The 20,983-nt window shown below is 42.6% G+C and overlaps 1 protein-coding gene across 1 annotated transcript in view; it reads left to right on the top strand.

The window, feature by feature from the left end:
* LOC138515850 (sialic acid synthase-like) overlaps positions 1 to 20,983 on the top strand; it is a 273,833-nt gene that overhangs the window by 160,453 nt on the left and 92,397 nt on the right. Inside the window, exons 4-5 of the mRNA XM_069630594.1 lie at positions 2,069 to 2,223; positions 12,249 to 12,515. Of these exons, the coding sequence (XP_069486695.1) occupies positions 2,069 to 2,223; positions 12,249 to 12,515 (422 nt within the window). The remainder of the gene's footprint in view (positions 1 to 2,068; positions 2,224 to 12,248; positions 12,516 to 20,983) is intronic.

The following is a 20,983-nucleotide window of genomic DNA, read 5'->3' as shown; positions in this document are numbered from 1 at the left end:
CCCCCACCCTGATACACTATCCCCCCTCTCTCTCTAGTCCCACTCCCACTCGCCCTCTATTCCTCCAGCCACCGACACTACCCCCTCTCTCTACCCCTCTCATACTTCCTCTCACACGCTGGCTTTATTTCTTTCCATCATTCTCACCCTTTCCCGCTCATATTTCCTCTTGCTTATCATTAATGACACTGTTTGTCAATGGCGTACTCCCTTGCTCTATTCCCCTTTTCCTTGTCTTGCACAGCTATACCCCGTATCACATCCTCCTTCAAAACCTTGAACTCTCCTCCTTGCACTATGGTTCATATAAATGCAAAACGTATAGAACAGCAGTGAACGATTGCTTTTGATAGTGCTTCTTTGTTTGTGGTACAGCTATGGAGCATTTGTGAAGCTCACACAGACCTAAGTCAGGCACACAATATCTCACACGAAGGTGAAGCGTAATCATGGTAGAGTTACATTGACACATGCTTATGAATACTGGCATGATAATATTTGTTTTCTACTATGGCGATCTTGCATGTTGTTCTTGTAAGAGGGCCAAGAGACGATGGGGTTCTCTCATTTGCCAGAATCTATGTAGTTTTCTTGCCAGAATACAGTGTGATATTAGAAAACCCCTTTGTGGATTTCAGACCTATTGACATTGATGGAAATCACATATGTGGCTTTCCTAACTTGTGAACGTATACCTACTAATGGCTTGCATCTTTCTGTATTCATCCAACCTGGTATAAAAAGCAACAGAGGACTTCTAGAAATTTCACCAGGGAGGCTGCTCTAAACAGCATATTGCTGAAACCACAGTATAATTTTTAGATACCAGAGACTGAACCTCTTTCCTCCCAACCCTGATCTAAGACAGTGTAGGATTCCTTTCTTCTGCGTGATATCATCTCCCCATCATTTGTTTTTCCTTAAGAGACCCACTTTTAAGTGTTGAGGCACTCTTGGTTATTCCATGAATATGCTCAAGTTAGTTTTTATTTCCTTGTGTGTGTGACCACTAATGGCATCTTCATTGTTGGTGGCGGGAAGGTCATAACCTCTAGTGATAGGCAAGAAGCCCACCCATTGATAATGGTAGCACCTCGACAACAGGTTATTGAGCAGTCATTTTGAACCTCTCTTGTTTTCTCTCCAAAAACAAAATCAAACTAAGGCCACTCCTGTGAACTTTACTAGTAATGCCAAAAAAAAAGAGATGGAGTCAAGTTCCCTGTTTAATATGGGTGGCTGTAGATAGCTGCAGCAAATTCCATAGGAATTCTCGAGGGTGTTCCTTCTGGCTATACCGGGTGAACAAGTTCATGGAAAACTAGAAGCACCTGAACCCATTTCTTTATTCAGTGGAAAATGTTGAAGGTTCACCCAACAAAAAGGATCTTTTAAAAAGGCCCCCAACCAGAAAACATAGCCTGTAAGCCAGATCCATCACGTTGTGGCCTTGCAGAGCAATGGGGCATGTTTGCATCACATGCACTGAAAGTGAAGGGATATGCGTTTCTATTTGTTGCACACCACCCATTCTATAAAAAAAAAAGGCACGTGTTTCCTAATTTCTACTGTGAGCAGGCACTCCAACACTTTAAATAGTATGGGTCTCATTACGAATCCGGAGGTAACCCTGCCAGTGCGACAAGTCCGGTGGCCTGGGAAGTCAGGCGCCTTTAAAATGTTAGTCCCCATTCCTATATAATCCAGTAGGACTCGATGGGATTGGGGACTCAGAAGGGCTGGCACCGTTGTTAACAGTGCCGGTGCTTCCATGACCGTTCTGCTTACCATGGCTCCTGCACCCGGCAAGGTCAGACCTGTCGGGCACTGCGGCCCCGGCAGGCAAACTCCTGGTTTGCCGGTCTGGACACAAGGGTGCTTGTCAACTTGTTGTTTCTAGACTGGCAAACTTTCAGCGCCCAAACAAGGGTCCTTCTCAATAATTGAATGCTCCATTTCACCATGTTCCTACTAATAGAGACTCATCTAAAATGGTGCTTTGTCCAAAGATTTCATGTGGACTGATACTTGCTATTCACTTTTAATGGCTTTTCTTTTTTTATCACAGGCCGCCCAATGGTGATCTCAAGTGGCATGCAGTCGATGGACACCATGCGTCGAGTTTACCAGATAGTGAAACCCATTAACCCTAACTTTTGCATTCTCCAGTGCACCAGCGCATACCCCCTAGATCCGGAAAACGTCAACCTCCGGGTGATCAAGGTCAGTCAATGAAGTTAACATATTGTAAGATACATACACATTGACAATCAGTAAATGTAAATGTACCTGAATCTTCCAGGGCATAGATGATGCCAAGAGAGTCAGGAAAATATGAGGCGTCGCAGTCGTAATAAATAAAATGAACACATTCCAGGTTAGCAGGAACGTGAAGGAAAACAAAATACATGAAAATAAATTGTCATAATTCTTAAACAATATTACATTCATATTCAAAGAACATGAAGAGTAAATCATGGCTATCAGCATATCAACTACTTAGGGCAGATCCATAAAATATGTAAATAGAAAGTTTGTAATCACTACAATACAAATTATGTGATTCCGTTCATCACAGGTTAACTTATGTCACTTCTGGCCTCATTTCTACACAAACATACATTACATTGTTCTTTTAATCACAGGTTAACACATGCCTCTTCTAGCTGACACGAGTTTCGACCTAAGTCCTTATCAAGGCAGAATTTTGGCCCAAAAAACTATTTTTTAATTTGCTTCAAGTTGCACAATTTATTGAGTACTGTTATAGAACATGAGAGGGCAACACAGACTAATGGAGTGCGATTGGTTCAGTGCGGTTGGTTCATCTGTTTCTGCGAGGAGAAGATTTGGATGGTTTATAGCAGTAATAAGAAATAATGAAAGAGTTGTTTGGCTAACATGGACATTGATGTGAAAGTGTATGAAGACTCTGTATAATAATGACATATTTATTTTGCTTTGTCTTTTCTTTTTCTTTGTACCCATTTCCAAATGCTGTCAATGCTAATTTTCTTTGACAATTTCGAAACTTTTTTTACATAGTTTGTGTACTGTATATGGTCGTTTTCTAGTTTTGTGCAACTTGAAGCAAATTGAGAAATAGTTTTTTTGCCAAAATTCTGCCTTGATAAGGACTTAGATCGAAACACGTGTCGGCTAGAAGAGGCATTTGTTAACCTGTGGTTGGATAGAAGAGGCATATGTTTACCTGTGATAAACAGAACAATTTAATTTATGTTTGTATGGAAATGTGGCCAGATGTGGCATAAGTTAACCTGTGATGAACAGAACCACTTCATTTGTATTGTAGTGATTAAAAACGTTATATTTACATACTTTATGGGTGAGCGTAATTATTAGGACTAACGATTCTTTCATGATTATGCTGCTCAAGGTGGTGGGCAAGGTATTAGTTAATCCCTATGGAAGCCAATAACCAGCCAATAACCAATTTAGTTTAATAAGTAGAGGCTGAAGGGCACAGTGTCTGGATTTACCCAATCTGGGTATACTTATGGCAGATAATGCATTTGAGCCAAGTCACACATTCCACAATGCTACAAGTTCACGTCGAGTTCCGAGCCACATCACCAAAGTCATTGTGGGTGTGCTCCATCCAGGACTCAAGTCGAGGCTACACACGGGTGGATGGAGTGCCCCCACTTTTTCATAGGGCACCTTGATATGCTTATTTCTGGTGACACCAGATTCAACCCACTTTTATTTTTTAGGACTTATCCCCTGACTCCCTCCTCCCTATCCCAGACTTCCCCACTCCTCAACCGGTCGTAAGGTGGGAATAGTGATTGATCACCTCTCTTGTCTATTTCTATCCGTTTCCTCAAGTGATGGCCTAAAGGCTGCTGCTTATCTATCTGACTGCCTGTGGGATTTCACTAATGACGCCAGCCGATGTGATGTTCCTGTTTTCTCTCTCTCTCTCTCTCTCTCTCTCTCTCTCTCTCTCTCTCTCTCTCTCTCTCTCTCTCTCTCTCTCTCTCTCTCTCTCTCTTTCTTTCTCTCTTTCTCTCTCTCTCTTTCAATCTATTTCTCTGACTACTCTCTATTTCCCTACCTGGTCTAGTGTTCCTTCTCCATCTTATTCTCTTTGCTCTCTCTGCCATCTCCTTATCTCTAACAATCTCTCTCTCTCTCTCTCTCTTTCTCTCTTTCTCTCTTTCTCTCTTTCTCTCTTTCTCTCTCTCTCTCTCTCTTTCTCTCTATCTTTCTGTACCTTCGGTCTTCTCCATTCTCTTCCTGCTTGCTCTCCTTCTCTCCTACTGCTTCCTGGGCCTCTCTTTGCCTCCCTGTCCCGCCAATCCTTCTCACTCTCCTCCTTCTCCTAGCTGCTTTCCCCTGTTCTCCAACCTCCCCATTACACGTCTTCCCTCTTTTCAGTCTTTCTACTCTCTTCCACTCCCTGTCTCTCTACCAATCTCTCTTTCTAATCCCCCTCTACTCTCACTCTCCTTTTTCCTGTACCCCATGTCTATTTTATCACTCATTCCAAAACCCACTCTCACAACAAACACTCCTCTGTCGTATGCTTAGTACGGTGTCCAGTCAACTGGTCGACTGCAATTTGGTCGACTGCAATTTGGTCGACGCAATTTGGTCGAATGCCAAATGGTCGAATTTTTTTTTTTTTATATATATATGTGTTTTGTGGGTTTTCGTGTGGGGAAAAAAAATAAAAAAGAAAAAAAAGGGGGTTGGGGGGGGGACCCCCCCAAAAAAAACCAAAAAATGGGTTAAAAAAAAAAAAAAAAAAAATTCGACCATTTGGCATTCGACCAAATGGTGTCGACCAAATTGTCTGTCGACCAAATGTTTTCGACCATTTGACTGGTAACCGCTTAGTACCACTCTCTCACACACTATACATGGCCTACACTCTCTACCAAAATCCGTTTATACCCATGCACTCTTCCTTCAGTGCTTCCTTGGCTTTCCCACTGTTGCTTTGCGTCTGGAGAGAGAGACTCAAATACGGCACGTTACCGGTGTTCTCTGCTGCTGAAGAACTGGATACCGGAGCTTGTGGATCTGTAAGGAAAAGAAAAAAACCTTGGCTAAACAAGTGGCTGAAATGCATGGTGAGATAAAGCAGGGTACTAATGCTACAACCATGTAAGGTGCATTTAGGGGGGTTTAGGTATTACGGTTTGGAGGCCTCCCATTTCCCCCGGACTTGGTCAAGCCCCAGACACTGTCACACTCCACCATGTTTACCAATACGTGTGCAATGGATACCTTATGGATCTATATTCCCAGATTTTGCTAACATTACTTAGATTCAACCCTCATATCTCTGGGAAATTCCTGACACCCAATCAATGGGATAAAAATAACATATGTGCTTAATTATCTGACATGTGAACTTTTCAGAAAGAAATACAGTTATTACAAAATCATATGATTATATTGCGGAAACCAATTCACGCCTAAAATGCTTGTGTGAATCATGGACCCCACTCTACTTTTAGCACTCCAAAAGTTCCCTTGCTGCCCTTCCCTCTGCACTGGACTCCAAATCTTCTATTGCACAAACCAAATCTCCTCCCTTTGCAACCACACCCACTAATGTGCATCTACCCTCCAAGATATGTTCACACCACCCAAGCAACTATCAATTGGGCCTCTCCCTCTGCTAATGGCTTTGCTCACGGCTTATCGTCTTAAATCTCTAAAGCTCCTGAAATTCTTACAGATCCCCTCTTTCCCCCACCCCCACCATTCATCAGTCTACCACATCTACCCCTCTACTCTTAACTACTTCTCCCCTACCTTGCCTACCAAATTAGCACCCATCCAGTGCAGTGCCAACCCATCTTGTGCTCCTTTCGACCTGTTTTCCCCTCAAATTGTCAAAGACTTGATCTCGATGACCTGTTCTCGTCTCTCTGAGGTCTTTACTCTCTCACGCTCTCCAGTGTACTCTTCCCTGCCTCCTTCAAATCTGCAAATGTTCTATCCTTTTGAAAAAAGAAACTGCTGACCCTGCTCCATTGGGTGTGTTTATGTTTATCAACAAACAATGGGAAACAAAGAGAGGCATTGATGGATTTGCTTCCACAAGGAAGAGGGCGGTCCATCCATTCGCGTAAGCACATCACTACTGACCTCCTTAGGACTACTGCAGCTATGATCAAACCCAAATGTCCTTAACAGCGGGACACCAGCTGTGTTACAGCAATCACATCTTTTATTGACTCAAGAAAGAGCAAAGTCCCATTGTGAACAATTCTCCACAGCATGTGGGTATTGGTTAATGACGCAGGGCATGGGTACACAATTATCTGGACGTTGTCAAGCTAGCCTTTGCTGTTCACTGTACATTATATTTTGTTCATGTATAACCCCTCTTACCTACCACACAAACACTTGGACCACTTTACACATGGTCCTACGCCCACATAGTCTTAACATGAAGGGAACACGTGTACATGTTATTTTATGTTGTCTTTTGTACTTGTATTTTAGTTGCTTATATCTTAAACCCATTTTAATTGAAAATTGTAAACAAAGTTTAATTGATGTGATCACGTTATGCAGATCAACAAATGACATTAATGTGGCACTTTGTGCGGGAAAGTTTATACATAGAGCTTAGTTAATAAAGGAAAGTATTTTAAGATCAACCAATTGTACCACCTAGGAGTGGTGGTTATTATTCTTATACATATGTGAATGACATATTTCCTATCTCTTATTCCTTTCTTCTCTCCTTTCTTCTCTCAAGAGATTGTTTTATGTTAAGACATTTTTATGAACATTGTATCCTCTGTGCCTAGCTGTAAAATGTGTTATGTCAAATACAGCTATTATGAATGCATTCACACACATGCTGTGTGCCCAGTGCAGCCTCATTCAGTCAAGAATGTGCATTTTATGATAGAAGCATCCTCTCACACCTAAGGGCATCAACCTACAATTGAATAATACAGGGCACTGGTAGAGTCACGTTTAATATCGCTGGAGAACCCAATTCATGGGAAGATGCTCTGAAGCAGGCGAGGAATCGGACAGAATATTCTCTCGGAGAACCAATGCTCCTCCACAATAGACACAGTCAGCTCATCAATCACTGGACATAAAACAAGAAAAGGGGTCTCCAAATAAGCCACACTGACACTCTCACATACCAATACCCCTACTCTCTCCTCTACACCAACATTAAAAGAATGCAGCTATACCCCATGATCAATTCAGCCCAGTTGCACACATACCTACTCACCTACATGCACACCTCAACAGTATTTAGAATGCAGCTATGCTGCATGAAAATATTTGGCCTAGCTGCACACGTAACAACATACACACGCGCGCCATCATCGCCAGAATGCAGACCAGAAATCATCAGCCTTGTTGCACACATTCCACTGACCTCACACAGCCACCACACCATGCCTACCACTAGAATGCAGCTACACACCGCACTGGCTGCACACAGACTGAGTGCACCCATGCACTATATACTACCCTACTCCTTTCACTGACCTGGACTATGGTCCCCAATGGCATTCCACCCACTGCGCTTTGAAATCATACCAATGGTATATAAGGCGCTATTCAAATGCACAATAACACAACATAACATAGCATACTTGAAAAGAAAGAACCAAGCTTTAGAATTTCTTATGGATGAAATTAAATCAAAATGAGCCAAGGTGCTTGCCTTCTTCCTCTGGGGTGTTATCATGCCACCATCAACATTATAAGTGGTGGCATGGCATAAACGCAACAGCCATGCCACCATGAATGAAGTTTTCATTATCTTTAGGGAATTAAGCACACCTACAGAATTCTCTGCCGAGACCATCTCCTATCAAGCTCTGACCAGTGATCAACTTCCCCATTAGGATTTTAAGATTGGCTTCCTGATCCAAAACAGTCTATCCACCTCTCTCTGAGCCGTGTGCAATGATCTCTTTTTCATAAAAGGTCTAAAGACTTTTCTGTTCAATTAACTCGTCGGCCAATAGAAAAGGTTCTTCTCCTCCTCTGCCACCTCGCCTCACGCCTCCTATGGACTTTCTGACATGCTGCTGTCTGCTCTTCTCTTCACCTCGTTGGATGGCCGCCTCGAATAAACTTATCTTGGTGTATTTTATTCCTATTTATCCGATTGCCTGCACATACTTTGCACCTATCACCCCTCTACTTCCCTCGCATGTATCCTCTGCCTCTTCTTTGCCCTTTCTTGCTCAAAAGGGCTCCAGGTTGAGAAGACATGGCTACAACCTTCGTGTCCCCTTTCTACTTGAGGCGCTGCGAAATGACAACATTCAAAGTTGGCACCTTACAAGCATCCAATAAGTAAATAAATGCATCAATAAATTACATACATAAAGGCCCTGTCCTTCTAGTGAAGAGGCTGAGCATATGAATCATGGTTGGGTGGCAGCGGAATCAGAACAAGCGTTCGACTGGGAGGTGATTAGTAAGGCATGAGGTGCGAGCAGGCAACTCAGTGACTGGAGAATGTTCACCGGTAGTACTGTGTTTATGTTTTATTATTTATATAGCACCTAAGCTAGCCCATAGGCATCAGGACTCTAGCACAAATAACAAAAGCAGTACAATCAATAAATAAATAAACAGAAAAATGCACATATACAATAATACATAAAAACACACAGCATTGAATGCAGCAAAAAAAAAATACAAAACCTGAACAAAAAGCAAAAGATACAGCAGGTCCAGTAATGGGTAAAAGAGCAAGTATTAAGAGCAACTACCCAACAGCAAACAGTTTCCATCAGAAAACCTGAAAAATAGAAAATTCTCCAGAAAAGTGGGGTTAGACCTCCCTCCTCCGCAGGCGCCCCCCTCTGTAATGGTCTCCCTGGCCCTCTCTGGCTTGAGCCTGATCTCCTTAAGTTCCGGAAGGTCCTCAAGGCCCTCCCTTCCCATAGCTCCCTCTTCTGCTAATCACCTCCGACTGCCACAGCGACTGGCTGCCTGGTTCCTTCAGTTCTCTACAGGGCATCAGGCCCCCCACCAGTCCACCCCTCCTCCTCAAACTTAGCATGGGGACCTGTACCCCATTCAATCCATGGCACTTGCCCTCCTGGCTTCCGCTTAGCACTCGCCCTCCCCCTTTCCACCCTCCCTTATCACTTGCACTCTACCCTCTTAGCCTACACTTCCCCACCCACTCTTGCACTTCGCATCCGTGTTGACCAGCACCCCCCTTCTCCCTCGCATGTCTTTACTGCACTTGCATGATCCAAATATCACAGGGCATAGTAGGACCAGTGTTGTTATCTTTCTCCTTTGCCTCTACCGCCGCCCCCCCAATTGGCTGTCTTGTGGCATCTTGAAACACCATTTGTTGTATGGGCACCATACAAATGTCCAATAAATAAAATTAAAAAAGCAGGCGCCATCCCCTAACCCTTGTATTCTAGTTGATGCTCTTGGCTTGCTTCTCTCTTAATCCCCGCTGTATGAAACCTAGCTACATGTTACATCTGTTGTTTGCAAACTTCACTGCTGAAATTAACTGTGGAAAAAAGCAGTGTTAATAATCATATCAATAATACCTGCTCTGTGGTTAGAGGCACATCGGCTCTGCCCCCATCGGCTCTGCCCCCTGAGGCTGCTGCAGGCTTCCTGGCTTATGTTGCCCGATGACTCGGGCATACGGGGGTCAATGGCAGTAAAGCGATCCATTCTCCTCTCCCACTGGCATGCAGCAGATGTTTCAGGTTTGGGTTAGGATGGCCTGAAATATGCCCTTATCACTTCCCCTTCCAAGGCCCAGCCTTTTTGCTGCCTCAGTGTGAATCACAACCTTTCACCACCCCTCTGAGGAGTTCAAAGTCTGGTATGTGGGCAATAGCCCACTCCTCCACTTAGCATCCGGTTCTGCCTAAAACCTTCAAACCCATTGACCCTCTGCTCCCAGCAGCAACCAGGCGATTGTCAGGGACCCTCAGTAGACATGTATTTACTTTATGGAGTCGAAGTGGCGGTCAAGCCTTTGGAGGAACAAAATGCAATTGTTGCTCCTTAAGATCCATCCTTCTCTCCTATCTCTAGTGATTCCCTTGCAAATGCCCAGCCAAGTAGCAGTTGCCCTCCCATGTAATTCCTAAACGGCATCCCTTGAATCCTATGTCTGATAGAAGCTGGGAGAGTCATAATGCCCCCAGTTGCTCCAGTGCTCATGCCTATTGAGTCATGGGAAGAGCTGAGATCGGGGAGGTGGGATATGACTGCTCATGCAGATGTGGGAGCTGCAAGCTGGGCCAGTACTGCTCTTTATGTTGTTTTAGCCATTTTGCACACCCCATCTCCAACTTGGCTAACACCTCTCCCTAATCATAATAGGACCCGTACTGTGCCCAAGGTCTTGGCTGTTCTTAAACCCACTAGAAGCAGGTGTTAGTGTTTGAAAGACTCTCAAATTTAGATAATGGCCTCTAGCAAATGTGACTGGATATAATCTAAGCAGTCTTAAGAAAGTGCTTTAACATTATAAAATGTTGTGTGTGCAACAAGAGTCTTCAAAATAATGTGTGAGAAAATCATGATGTTGATTATGTTACTGATGTAGAAACTTACAAACCGTTGGCAAACTATGCCTGCCAGCCAAGCTAATTTTATGGATTCCTTTCAGTACAGGTACTCGTCAGTAATACGAATATAAAAATAAACTATCAATATCCAGCATATCAAATGCTTGCCTATCTCTCTCTCTCTCTTTCTTTCTCTCTCTCTCTCTCTTTCGCTCAGCAAGAGTCACATATCCATTTTCTAGAACCACCCCAACCGTTGTTCACAGCCGTGCAACCAGAAAAAACAGACATTTTCAAGTAGTTAATTGGATGGTTTATGGTTAAATGTAGAATTAGAGTAGCATCAAATAAGGTGGGAAACGGCCACTTACTTGGAGCCATACACTGGACCTCATTACGAGTTTGGAGGCAGCCGTGCCCTTAATAAGGTCATGGCTGCCTCCAAACTCTGGTCCGGGTTCCCTGATTGGGGAAATACCGGGCCACTCTGACCTTGGAGGGCCCGGTATTTCACTATTCAGGGATCCCAGACCTTGACCATCCCCATTCCCATTTGAGCCCCCATAGGGCTCATTGGGAATGGGGAGCATGCTAACAACGGGCCCGTTAATGACGGGCCCATTATTAGCATGCTGTGTTGCTTGCGGGACCCGCTAAGGACGTCTGGTAAAACCAGGCGTCCTTAGCAGGACCCGCGAGCAGACCTCGTTATAGGGCGGTAAGGGGTTAACGGCTCGAAATAGTGTATATTCTAGGCAAAGGAAGCTATTAAAAAAATGAGATGATTAATTTGTATTGGCATAATAACTGGCTCTATTTAAGATGTTGCACTGTTCATTTCTGTTGATCGCTTCCAGGAAATATAATAGTCATAATATGAACTTGTTTTACTGAGTAACACACATTATCAAAACCTAGAAAAGCCATAAAAATATATACTGATACATGGTTGACCTTCAAATATGGACAGTCTGGTACATCCCTATTGCATTATTTAAAAACACACAATTAAGGATAAGAGGAAAGAGACAAATAGCACCCACAGGGGTTTCTGGCTGCTTAGCATAAAACCAAAGAGTTATTTGGGGACATAAGAATTGCTACCAATCTTTATATTTGACAACTATAGCTATGATAAAATGATTTTATGTTTGAATCACTAAGTACTTAATGCACACTGGACGTTCATTGAATTATTCATAACACTCATGCTAACCTTAAAGTGGCCACAAATATCAAGATAAAATGGCTGGGCATCTATCATTCCATCGAGAATATTTTCGTTACATTTGAGCATCACTGAATTGTTGTGATTGTCTAGTCCCCAAGCCTGAGGTTTTGGATATGAGAAAATGGTTGGACATCTGTCACTCCACTTAGGAGAGCACTGTTTCGGTCTGAGCACCACCGAATTGTATGCAGGCGCAGCCACTAAATCACAGACATTTTCAGAGTATTACACATAGAATGAACACATATTATTAATATTGTACCTTCTTTAAAACTCCATATTTTTGTAAACGCAATAAGTATTTCTAAGTTGTTTTGCTGTATGCCTTATGAATCCATGCTGTTCTTTTGAAAACTTAAGTGGATGGCGCTCACGTGGACAACGTATTTTTGAATACTGTTTAATAATGATGGCATAAGTAAGAACGATGCATTTCGACCTCCACAATTTAAGCATAAGCAAACCGTTAAATATGATTTTTCTCAAAGACACTGCAGGAGGCCTTTCCTGACATCCCCATCGGTTATTCTGGACATGAAGGTGGCATTGCAATTTCCATCGCAGCTGTGGCCCTGGGGGCTAAGGTGTTGGAACGCCATGTGACTTTGGACAAAAGCTGGAAAGGAAGTGATCACCAGGCTTCTCTGCAGCCCACTGAGTTGGAGGAACTGATTAGATCGATCCGAATAGTTGAAAAAGGAATGGGATCGCCAATCAAACAGTATTTGCCATGCGAAGAAGGCTGTCATGACAAGGTATTTTTTTTAAACGAATTGTGAATCAATCAATAATATTAACACTTTATGTGGTTATGCCCCAAACCAATATCCCTTCAAATGATTTGTGAAGGAAGGTATATGTAGTTCATCTTTCTTTTAGTTATCTAGGCCATAAATTGATATTCCAAAATGTGCACTCTTTAGGTCCCAGCATTTACCACTGCAGTGAAAGTACCAGTGGGAGATTCACATTGAATGCATAGATCACATACATGGACATTGATTCTACTACAATTTGACGGGCAGCCGAAGTGATGTTACTTGACCATTGACCCAGATTATACCTCAGGAAGTGGCATCAAATATATACCAAAACCTTAATGTAGCTTTCAATTGGTAAAATGATAGATAGATGCTAAAGTAAAAAAAACGCCTATTTTAGTGATTAACCATACCATAGCTGAGGTGATTATTTGGTTTGCCATGGGAGGAATCATAATATCATGAGAATACACCCAGCAAAAGCAACGCTGACCATGGAAACCAGTTCCATTTGAGACTTAAACTAGACTCTGCCTTGTTGCAAATCCTGTGAGATTGCTGAAGAGAATCCTATGAGATTGCCAATTGTTGTTCTTTCTGAGGTCAGCCACATATTGGTCTTGCCATGAGGGAACTGGTTCATACACTGCACTTTGCTGGGTACCCTTGTCTTTAGGGTGAAGCCCAGAACTGGTGCAAAGTATTGGATTTATTATTTCTCTGACCTCTCTAAGAGATGACCTGAATAAGGTTGTTGTGTGCCGTGGACAGTCTCCCGTAAGGCAGTATTTTATCCCAGAAAGACTCTGATAGATGCTTTATTAATGTGTTTACTGTATGTAAACCTTTACAAACGATGCTTCACACAATTACATACCTGATAAACTTGGTCGTAAACTCTTGATTGAAATTTGGAACATAAATCTGAAATGTGTTACCTTATAGCACAACCATCTTAACAGTTTCTGTGGTCCGGGGCACAGACTGCCTTGGGCCCCCCGAAAACTCAGGCTCTCCTCCCACCCCCCTGAAACCTATATCACCCCGCTCCCCCCAAAACTCATGCCCCCTCTTAATCCGCAAAATGAAGGGATTACATACCTCAAGTCAAATTCATAAGAAACCTGTCTAGGCTTTAAATGAATTATCTTGTTGTTAATAAAATATAAATATTACACATCTCTGTGACCTGTTCCCCCAAGAGGATGCTACATTGAACACATGTTCACTTTCTTTCTAATAATGTATTAATTTTGAAGGAAAATAAACTAACATTATTTATAAGCAAGTATGTTTTAATAAAATGATAACGTAACAGTTCAACCTGACATTTTGTTCTGTATGACTGTCCAAAGTGCATGCCCTTCGAAAAACATCAAATGACTAGTCAGCAGAGAAAACAAAGAGGCATGCAACAAACATCAAAATTCACATATCAGGAAGCTAGAATGAATACAGAATACAGCAGCAAGACTGTTCCTTAGACTCCCTACAAGAGAACACATCACACCAGTGCTAAAAATACAGCATTGGTGACCAGTCAAGAAACAAATCTTCTTTAAAAGTCTCTGCATAACTCAGAGACCGATCCATGGCCAAGGAGCGAAATTCATGCAGGTGAAAATGCCCATCTCCAAACGAACAGAAACACTAAGTTGCAGCAGTGAAATTCACCTTGATACGAAACAATACTCAAAACAAGCATTTGGGGACAAACTCACTCCCAAAGGAAATAAGAACAAAAGATCATCACTTAAAATTCAGGAAACTGGTAAAAACATGGCTCTTTAATGCACCAAGGTGATGAAAACATCAGAGCAACAAACGCTGCCACCGCAATGCAGGAGAACTGTACAAGGCTGTACCACCCAAAGACAAATCAATCCCAAACCCAATAGGCAAAAGACAAAGCCAAAGGGTCAACTTGCCGCGAAAGCGACACAGACAACCCTGATTAACCCTACTAAAAACTCTCTAACTCCCAACACCCACCACAGAAGTAACATGACACAGACCTTTGACACTAAAAACCCAAACTAAAGGCACTCAGTCAACTCTCCACAGCACCCAAAAAGCCCATGAAACACCCTCCTACAACCATCCATAAAACATTACACAATCACCAATCTACCAAAATCAAACCAATACAAAGTGACAGCGTTTTCCGAACTAAACCTACAAACAGCACATCAAAGCTTTCTTGCCCTTTTCCATCTCAAACCTACTAACTCACCATACAAAACACCATCCTTTCCAGATCTACCAGAGCACCTGGAGAACATGAAAAATGGCAGCGGTGCATGGTACAATTTACAGAAACATAACATAACATAACATAATTTAGCATTTCAGTTCATGCCCACAGAGCAGACACATTCAAGTAACCATACAAAAAATGAAATGAGAATAAGCCAGTGGGTATATTCTTTCTACTGCCCATGGCTAAGGTGCCTGAACACTGCCAAGATTAAACTATATATGTCCATCTAGATTTGTATATTTCAAAAGCATTAATTATGTCAGAACATTCTATCTCTTGAACCATTCCAGACTCAATGCTTAACAGAGCCAAATAATTACATCTAGCTTCAATCATGAAGGTAAAACAGGACAGTTAAGAGATATTTCCTTTGCCTTTTGTCGTAACATGGGCCGAAGGAAGACTATGCTGTTAAGAGGGGGTTCAAGGTGACCCAGTAGTGACCCAAACAACACAGGAGGAACACCGTCCAAAAAGGGAAATGTCCAATCAAGGTTCGATAAAAATATATATACTTTCATTAAGCACACCACCTGTAACAGAACAAATAGAAACTACTGTACAAAAACCCACCCTGAGGAAGAACAAATGAGATCTAAGAAGAAACTAGCATTCTGAACATGGTTCCAGGTTTTTTTGGGGGATTTACTATCCACAAAAAGGATATGTGAATGTTGAAAACAGATGTGATCATGACCTGACCAGTCTCTAGGGCCCAAGAGGACTGAGGTGACAGTTGAGTGTCAACAGTACCAGGATTCAGTTCTTGGTGGGTACCGAATCAGGGAGAATGTGGTCGCTCTGTGCAGCAGAAGGCATGCTCTCAATGATGCACATCAGAGCGGTCCCAGGACGGCTCCGCAGTTGAGCCAGGTCGAGTCGAGCTTTAGCCACTGGGAGGGGTTGATAAGTGCCATTTCAGTGGTTCGAGTCAGAGGGCTACGGTCGTCAAAGTGGTGACTTTGGGGGAGTCGATGTGCAGGTCAATGAGGCAGTCATTTAGGGACTAGCTGGGGTGAACTATGGTTGAAACCCCATGTCAGAGTGGGTGTGTGACTCACCAGTGATTCGAATCGGGTCCCAGAGTCGAGCAGTTGATTCAGACCTAGCAATTGATGGGCCTAAATAGGGCACGAGGCAGCATTAAGCTGGTTCGGAAAGCAAGCAATAGTTTGACTTGCTGGAGGTGTGCAAAAGCCAGCACTAGGACTTTCCCTTTCATTCATGGTGTAATAAACACAAAGTGTCTGGCTCAGTAGAACAGAAAGCTTCAGCCTGTCTAGCCATCCAGCTGCTGTCAAGCCCACTCAGGGGGACTCGAGGACAGGATGGTTCCTTTTAGGGTCTGCTGTCCCAGCTTCAGGACATTCTGGCACAGAGTGGTAGGTCCTGGTCCACCACAAAAGTCACTCCCAATGTGCCGTGGGAGTTGGTAGGGGGCAGCCCTTTCTTCCACCTTGTACAGCTCCTTCTTCATCTCAGGCTGAGAGCTTAGGAAAACACAACTTTCCCAAAGGAAGTTCAGTGAATTCTTCTCAGGTGAATCTCTATGTCTTGAGAGGATCCGAGAGGATCTGAGAAAATATAAAGAAGGTGTGGGAGACACCTCATCTTAAAGGTAAAAATACCCAGGTGATTTGATTAAAGCTAGCCTAATTCAGTTGTCCAATCCCTGTTCTTAAATGGAGTGGAGTTTGTCCTTCTGATTTCACATCCAAAATGCTTAGTTCATTGAGAAAGTGGAGGGGACAGGAAAGAGAAAGACGGAGAGAAACACGATGGTGTAAGTCTCCTTCCATTGATCAGGGCCTCCTGCCTACTCTAATCCCACCCTTCCCTTCCCACTAAGAACAAAGGCCCTTAGAGATGCAGCATCCTGGCGTGAAGCTACTCCTTTTAAATGGGTGTACTCCTTTGATGCCCGGGCCCAGGGCAGCTGCCTCTGGTGGATGGTGTTGCCTGCCCTCACAGAGATCAAAGAAGAGACCCGGTCCTCCAGGTTCCTATCCTGCCATTTGGCAGTCTCCACCCAGCTGGCTATAATACACATCACCTTCCACAGCAGGGCTGTCTCACAGTAGCTGACACATGTTCAATATCAATTGGGATGTGGTGGTCATGATCATAAGTAGTACCATGTGCTATGCATAAACTCAGGCATAGCTTTATTTAGTTTACTCTGACACCAGCATGGGTTACTCATTATCACTGTAGTTTTGGTATGGGGGGTATATATTAACTGCTGACACTGTGCAGCAGAAACCTAGCTGTGGCTGTCAGATGGGCATCTTCTGACCTTTGAATCTGCTCTACACCACGAGCACTGCAGGCTCTGAGGATCAGGTTATGAGAATCATAGTGTACTTGTGCCCTAGTGATGCAGCAGGGCACAAGTACACTATGATTTTGGCATGGAATTGACATAAAGGGGAATCTGGTTGACAGATTACCCTTTTGGAGAGAGAATTGCCCGCATCATTTTATGTATTAACAAAAACCAAAAAAGCCAGGGATCTACACTTTTGCAAGGTGGCAATTCTTCACACTGTGTACATTCTAAAATGTAACGTGCATCATGTTCAGTAATAGCTTAAACAAATAGGACATTGATCAAAGGGGACCCATAATATGAAAGATACATCTCAAAGAAAGAACACATTAAAGTAAAGTAAAGAAGAGATGAAAAGGGCAATTATAAGGGGACTTTGAGAAACACTAACATCACTTCCCATTGGACATTTTGCATAAATCAGTAGATGGGTGACACTGATAAATGATGTTTGTGCTAAAAAAACATATTGATGTGAGGAAAGACACACACCACCAGCAACTAGACCAACACCATAATGATGCTATTTTAGTTTACATAACTGATTCTTTTTTTATTGCATGTATGTTGTTTAATATAGAGTAAGAGCTTCTATCAAACAAATATGAACCCCGGCACAGGAACACAGCTATCCGAACAAGTGCTTAACTCATTGAGCTATATTGTGCTCCATGATGGAACTCAAACTTATCAGTATTCATTTCAACTTTGATTATTGCATTTTATTATAACATTCCCCAATGAAAGATGGAATTGCCACAACGGTTGTGCTCTATTGAATGCACACAATGGACATTTAGAGGTGCAGTCGATCTGATCTGAACTTAGTTGCAATACCTCATCAGCAAAATATGCATTATCAAGAGGTGTTAAAAAAAAATCTTTGCTCCATAGACATGTGGAGACCCTCCCACAGTGCATCATCAAAGTGTATGCAGACAATTAGACCACACTTGTCCTGCCTGGTATCACTTTAGTTTTGTTGGGAGCCATCATCTTAGCTAAGCACTGATGAAGATTTACAAGGTGCTAATGGCTACCTGCACCACAGATGAACTGTGGCAGCTTTGCTGCAAAGGGCACACCTGCAGAGAAGTAAGCATGTCAGTATTTTTTCTTTCTCAAAATGATTGCCAACATTCAGAGCCAGGGACTAAGGCGAGATTGCAACCTATGTCTGTTTATTCTAATTTGTACACCTCTTCCTACACCAGTTTGACACAAACATAATTGCCAGAGAAAATATTCTCAATGAAAGCCTTCACACAACAAAGCATATTCATTGTGTATTTTGTCAACATAATTTCCATTATCATTACTTTCCTGTTCCATCTAAGGACACAGCATGTTTGTCGCCTTCTTTTATTTTCACTTGGAGACACAGCCTCCATGGAGGTTACCATGGCCAATAACGGCTGTGAATCAAATGTGACATGGCTTAGGAGTGGCCCAGTATCTGCCGGACATAGCATTTTCCTGGTCTATGTATGTTACAAGGTGCTATACAAACAATTAGAATGCAAAGACATAATTTATCTCGGAGAGTATGCTTTGAGAAAACTATACTCAGTTGCTTTCAGAGTTTTTGCCCTCTTGGGCTATACATATCCACGTTCTGAAACAATGCACTTTTTGACAGACCCTGTGGATGGAGGGGCCCCCTCACTGTGTGCCTTGCAGAATCAAGGGCTCAGAGGGGGCTGCCATGCCAGAAATACTTTACACTAAAGTGAGGATCTGCCAATGCCCTCCTCAGTCTCCCTCACCCAATGTGACAACCACATTTCTTCCTCTGACAAGATTGTTTTTTTTAAATTTTTTTAATCTGAGTCATGTTATTTTGGGCACATTAAACTAACCTGGTGCTTAAATAATCAGGGTTTACAATGCTGAGCTAAAAAGTACTCATTTTACCCACCTTTGAAAGGATGAAATGCTGTGTCGGCCCTGATGGGGTTCAGAAACTGTATCCTGCATGCTACAGAGCTCAGTGCCCCATTTCCCTTTCCTTTAACTCTGTGTATATTTTTTGCACTCTGAGCATGTTATTACAAATGTAGCATAATGTAAAAGCTCAACTGTAACTTCCCGTCTTCTGTCAGAAAAAATCTGATATTTGAGATAGATGGCGGCAGGGTCCCCTCAAAATTATACAAACATAGAATGAGGATTTCATTTGAATACCACAATTATTTGTATTGAAAAATGTTTTCTTTATAGAGCCGCCATAGCTGGGTAGTATTTCATTAGCAACACATTGTTCACACAATAAATAGTAATAAAAAAAAAAATCACAATATACATACATACACAGAAAAACCTTGTAAAGTGCAATGTGTAAGAAAGTGCTAATATCCACCACAAGTATCTTCAAGGTATCCTCAAAGTAAGGATATATAATAAGAAAAATATATATCCACCATTAGTAGGTATAGATCGACAGTACTTTATCACCTAAAATCAGACACCTATACGTAAGTGTAACATTTGGCAGAAAAAACCCATTGTCTACTAGGCGAGGTAGCTAGTTGTTATAACTGTACCACTAATCAACAGATATCAACTCATAGGGTACGTTTGTTTGTTTATTTATTTGATAATGCGCACCAAACCCTTAGGTAGCAGGGTGCAGTAGTACAAGAATTCTCGAAGCTTGGTTACAGTGTGATTCACAGGCAGATACATACATGTAAATACATCATACAATACAGTGTATAGTGCAAGATATAGTTGAATCATAGGTACATGTATAGTAGATCGCGGTTAAAACCTTGTCTATGGTTAGATAAGGGAAGAGCCTGCAAGGTCAGGTGTATTGGTAGCAGTGAGAGGCGCTAAGTGCAGTGTTAGTCACGGGTAAGTCAGGGGTGGAGGGGGAGGAGAGGGTTAAATATCATTGGTGAGGAGCCAGTTGAGAGCGTTGTCTAAATCTGGCATTGGGTAAGGGGCGTCTAAGTTCAATTGGGAGTGTGTTCCATGATTGCGCAGCTTTGACTGGGAAACTAGTTCCTCCAGCTGCGGACAGTTTAAATCTGGGGATTTCGGGCATGAATGAGTTGGCAGATCTCGTGGGTCGGGTCGTGGTTCTCCTGGATATTCTTTTCTGCTAAGTACGCAGGTGCTAGGTTGTTTAGGCATTTGGATGTGATAGAGATAGTTTTGAGGAGGATTCTATCTTTTATTTTTAACCAATTGGTCTCTTTCCTAAATTTAGTGATGTGATCTCTAGGTAGGACATTCAGCTCTTAAGGCATTGTTTTGCAGACGTTGGAGCTTGTCAGTGACATACTTGTTGGCTTCTGAGTACAAAGCATTGCAATAATCTAACCTGGACATGATAAGAGTGTTGGCCAAGGTGATGCAGCTAGAGCTAGAGACGAATGGTCTGGCCGCACGGATTAATTTGCAAGTGTAGGCTGTTGTGGAGGCGAGGGAGCTGACTTGCTTAGTAAGGTTGCGGGAGGAGTCCAGATATAATCCCAGGGTTTTTACCACAGGCATCACCTTGATAATATTGTTATCAATGTTAAAGGATGTATAGATTGGGGATTTTTTTTTTAGGTTGGAGTCAGAACCAAGAAGGAGTATCTCGGTTTTATCGTCATTCAGGCAGAGGCCGTGGGTCGCCATCCATGCCTGAATGGGGGTGTATATCCTGTTCACCAAAGCCGGGTCTGCATCGTGGTTGCCCGAAAGGGGTATGAGGATCTGGGTGTCATCTGCATAGTTAGTGTAGGTGACACCCAATCTGTCCAACTTGTCACACAGTGGCTTGGTGAAAATGTTATACATAGTGGGTGAGACACAGGATCCCTGTGGGACTCTGCATGTACTTTGGGTAGGATCAGCGCAAGTGGAGGTGGCGAAGGCTCT

This window comes from Ambystoma mexicanum, chromosome 6q (assembly GCF_040938575.1).
Source record: "Ambystoma mexicanum isolate Mex_15411 chromosome 6q, UKY_AmexF1_1, whole genome shotgun sequence".
NCBI lineage: Eukaryota > Metazoa > Chordata > Amphibia > Caudata > Ambystomatidae > Ambystoma > Ambystoma mexicanum.
The sequence above is the reverse complement of the archived record's forward strand: the minus strand, read 5'-3'. Positions and strand labels throughout refer to the sequence as shown.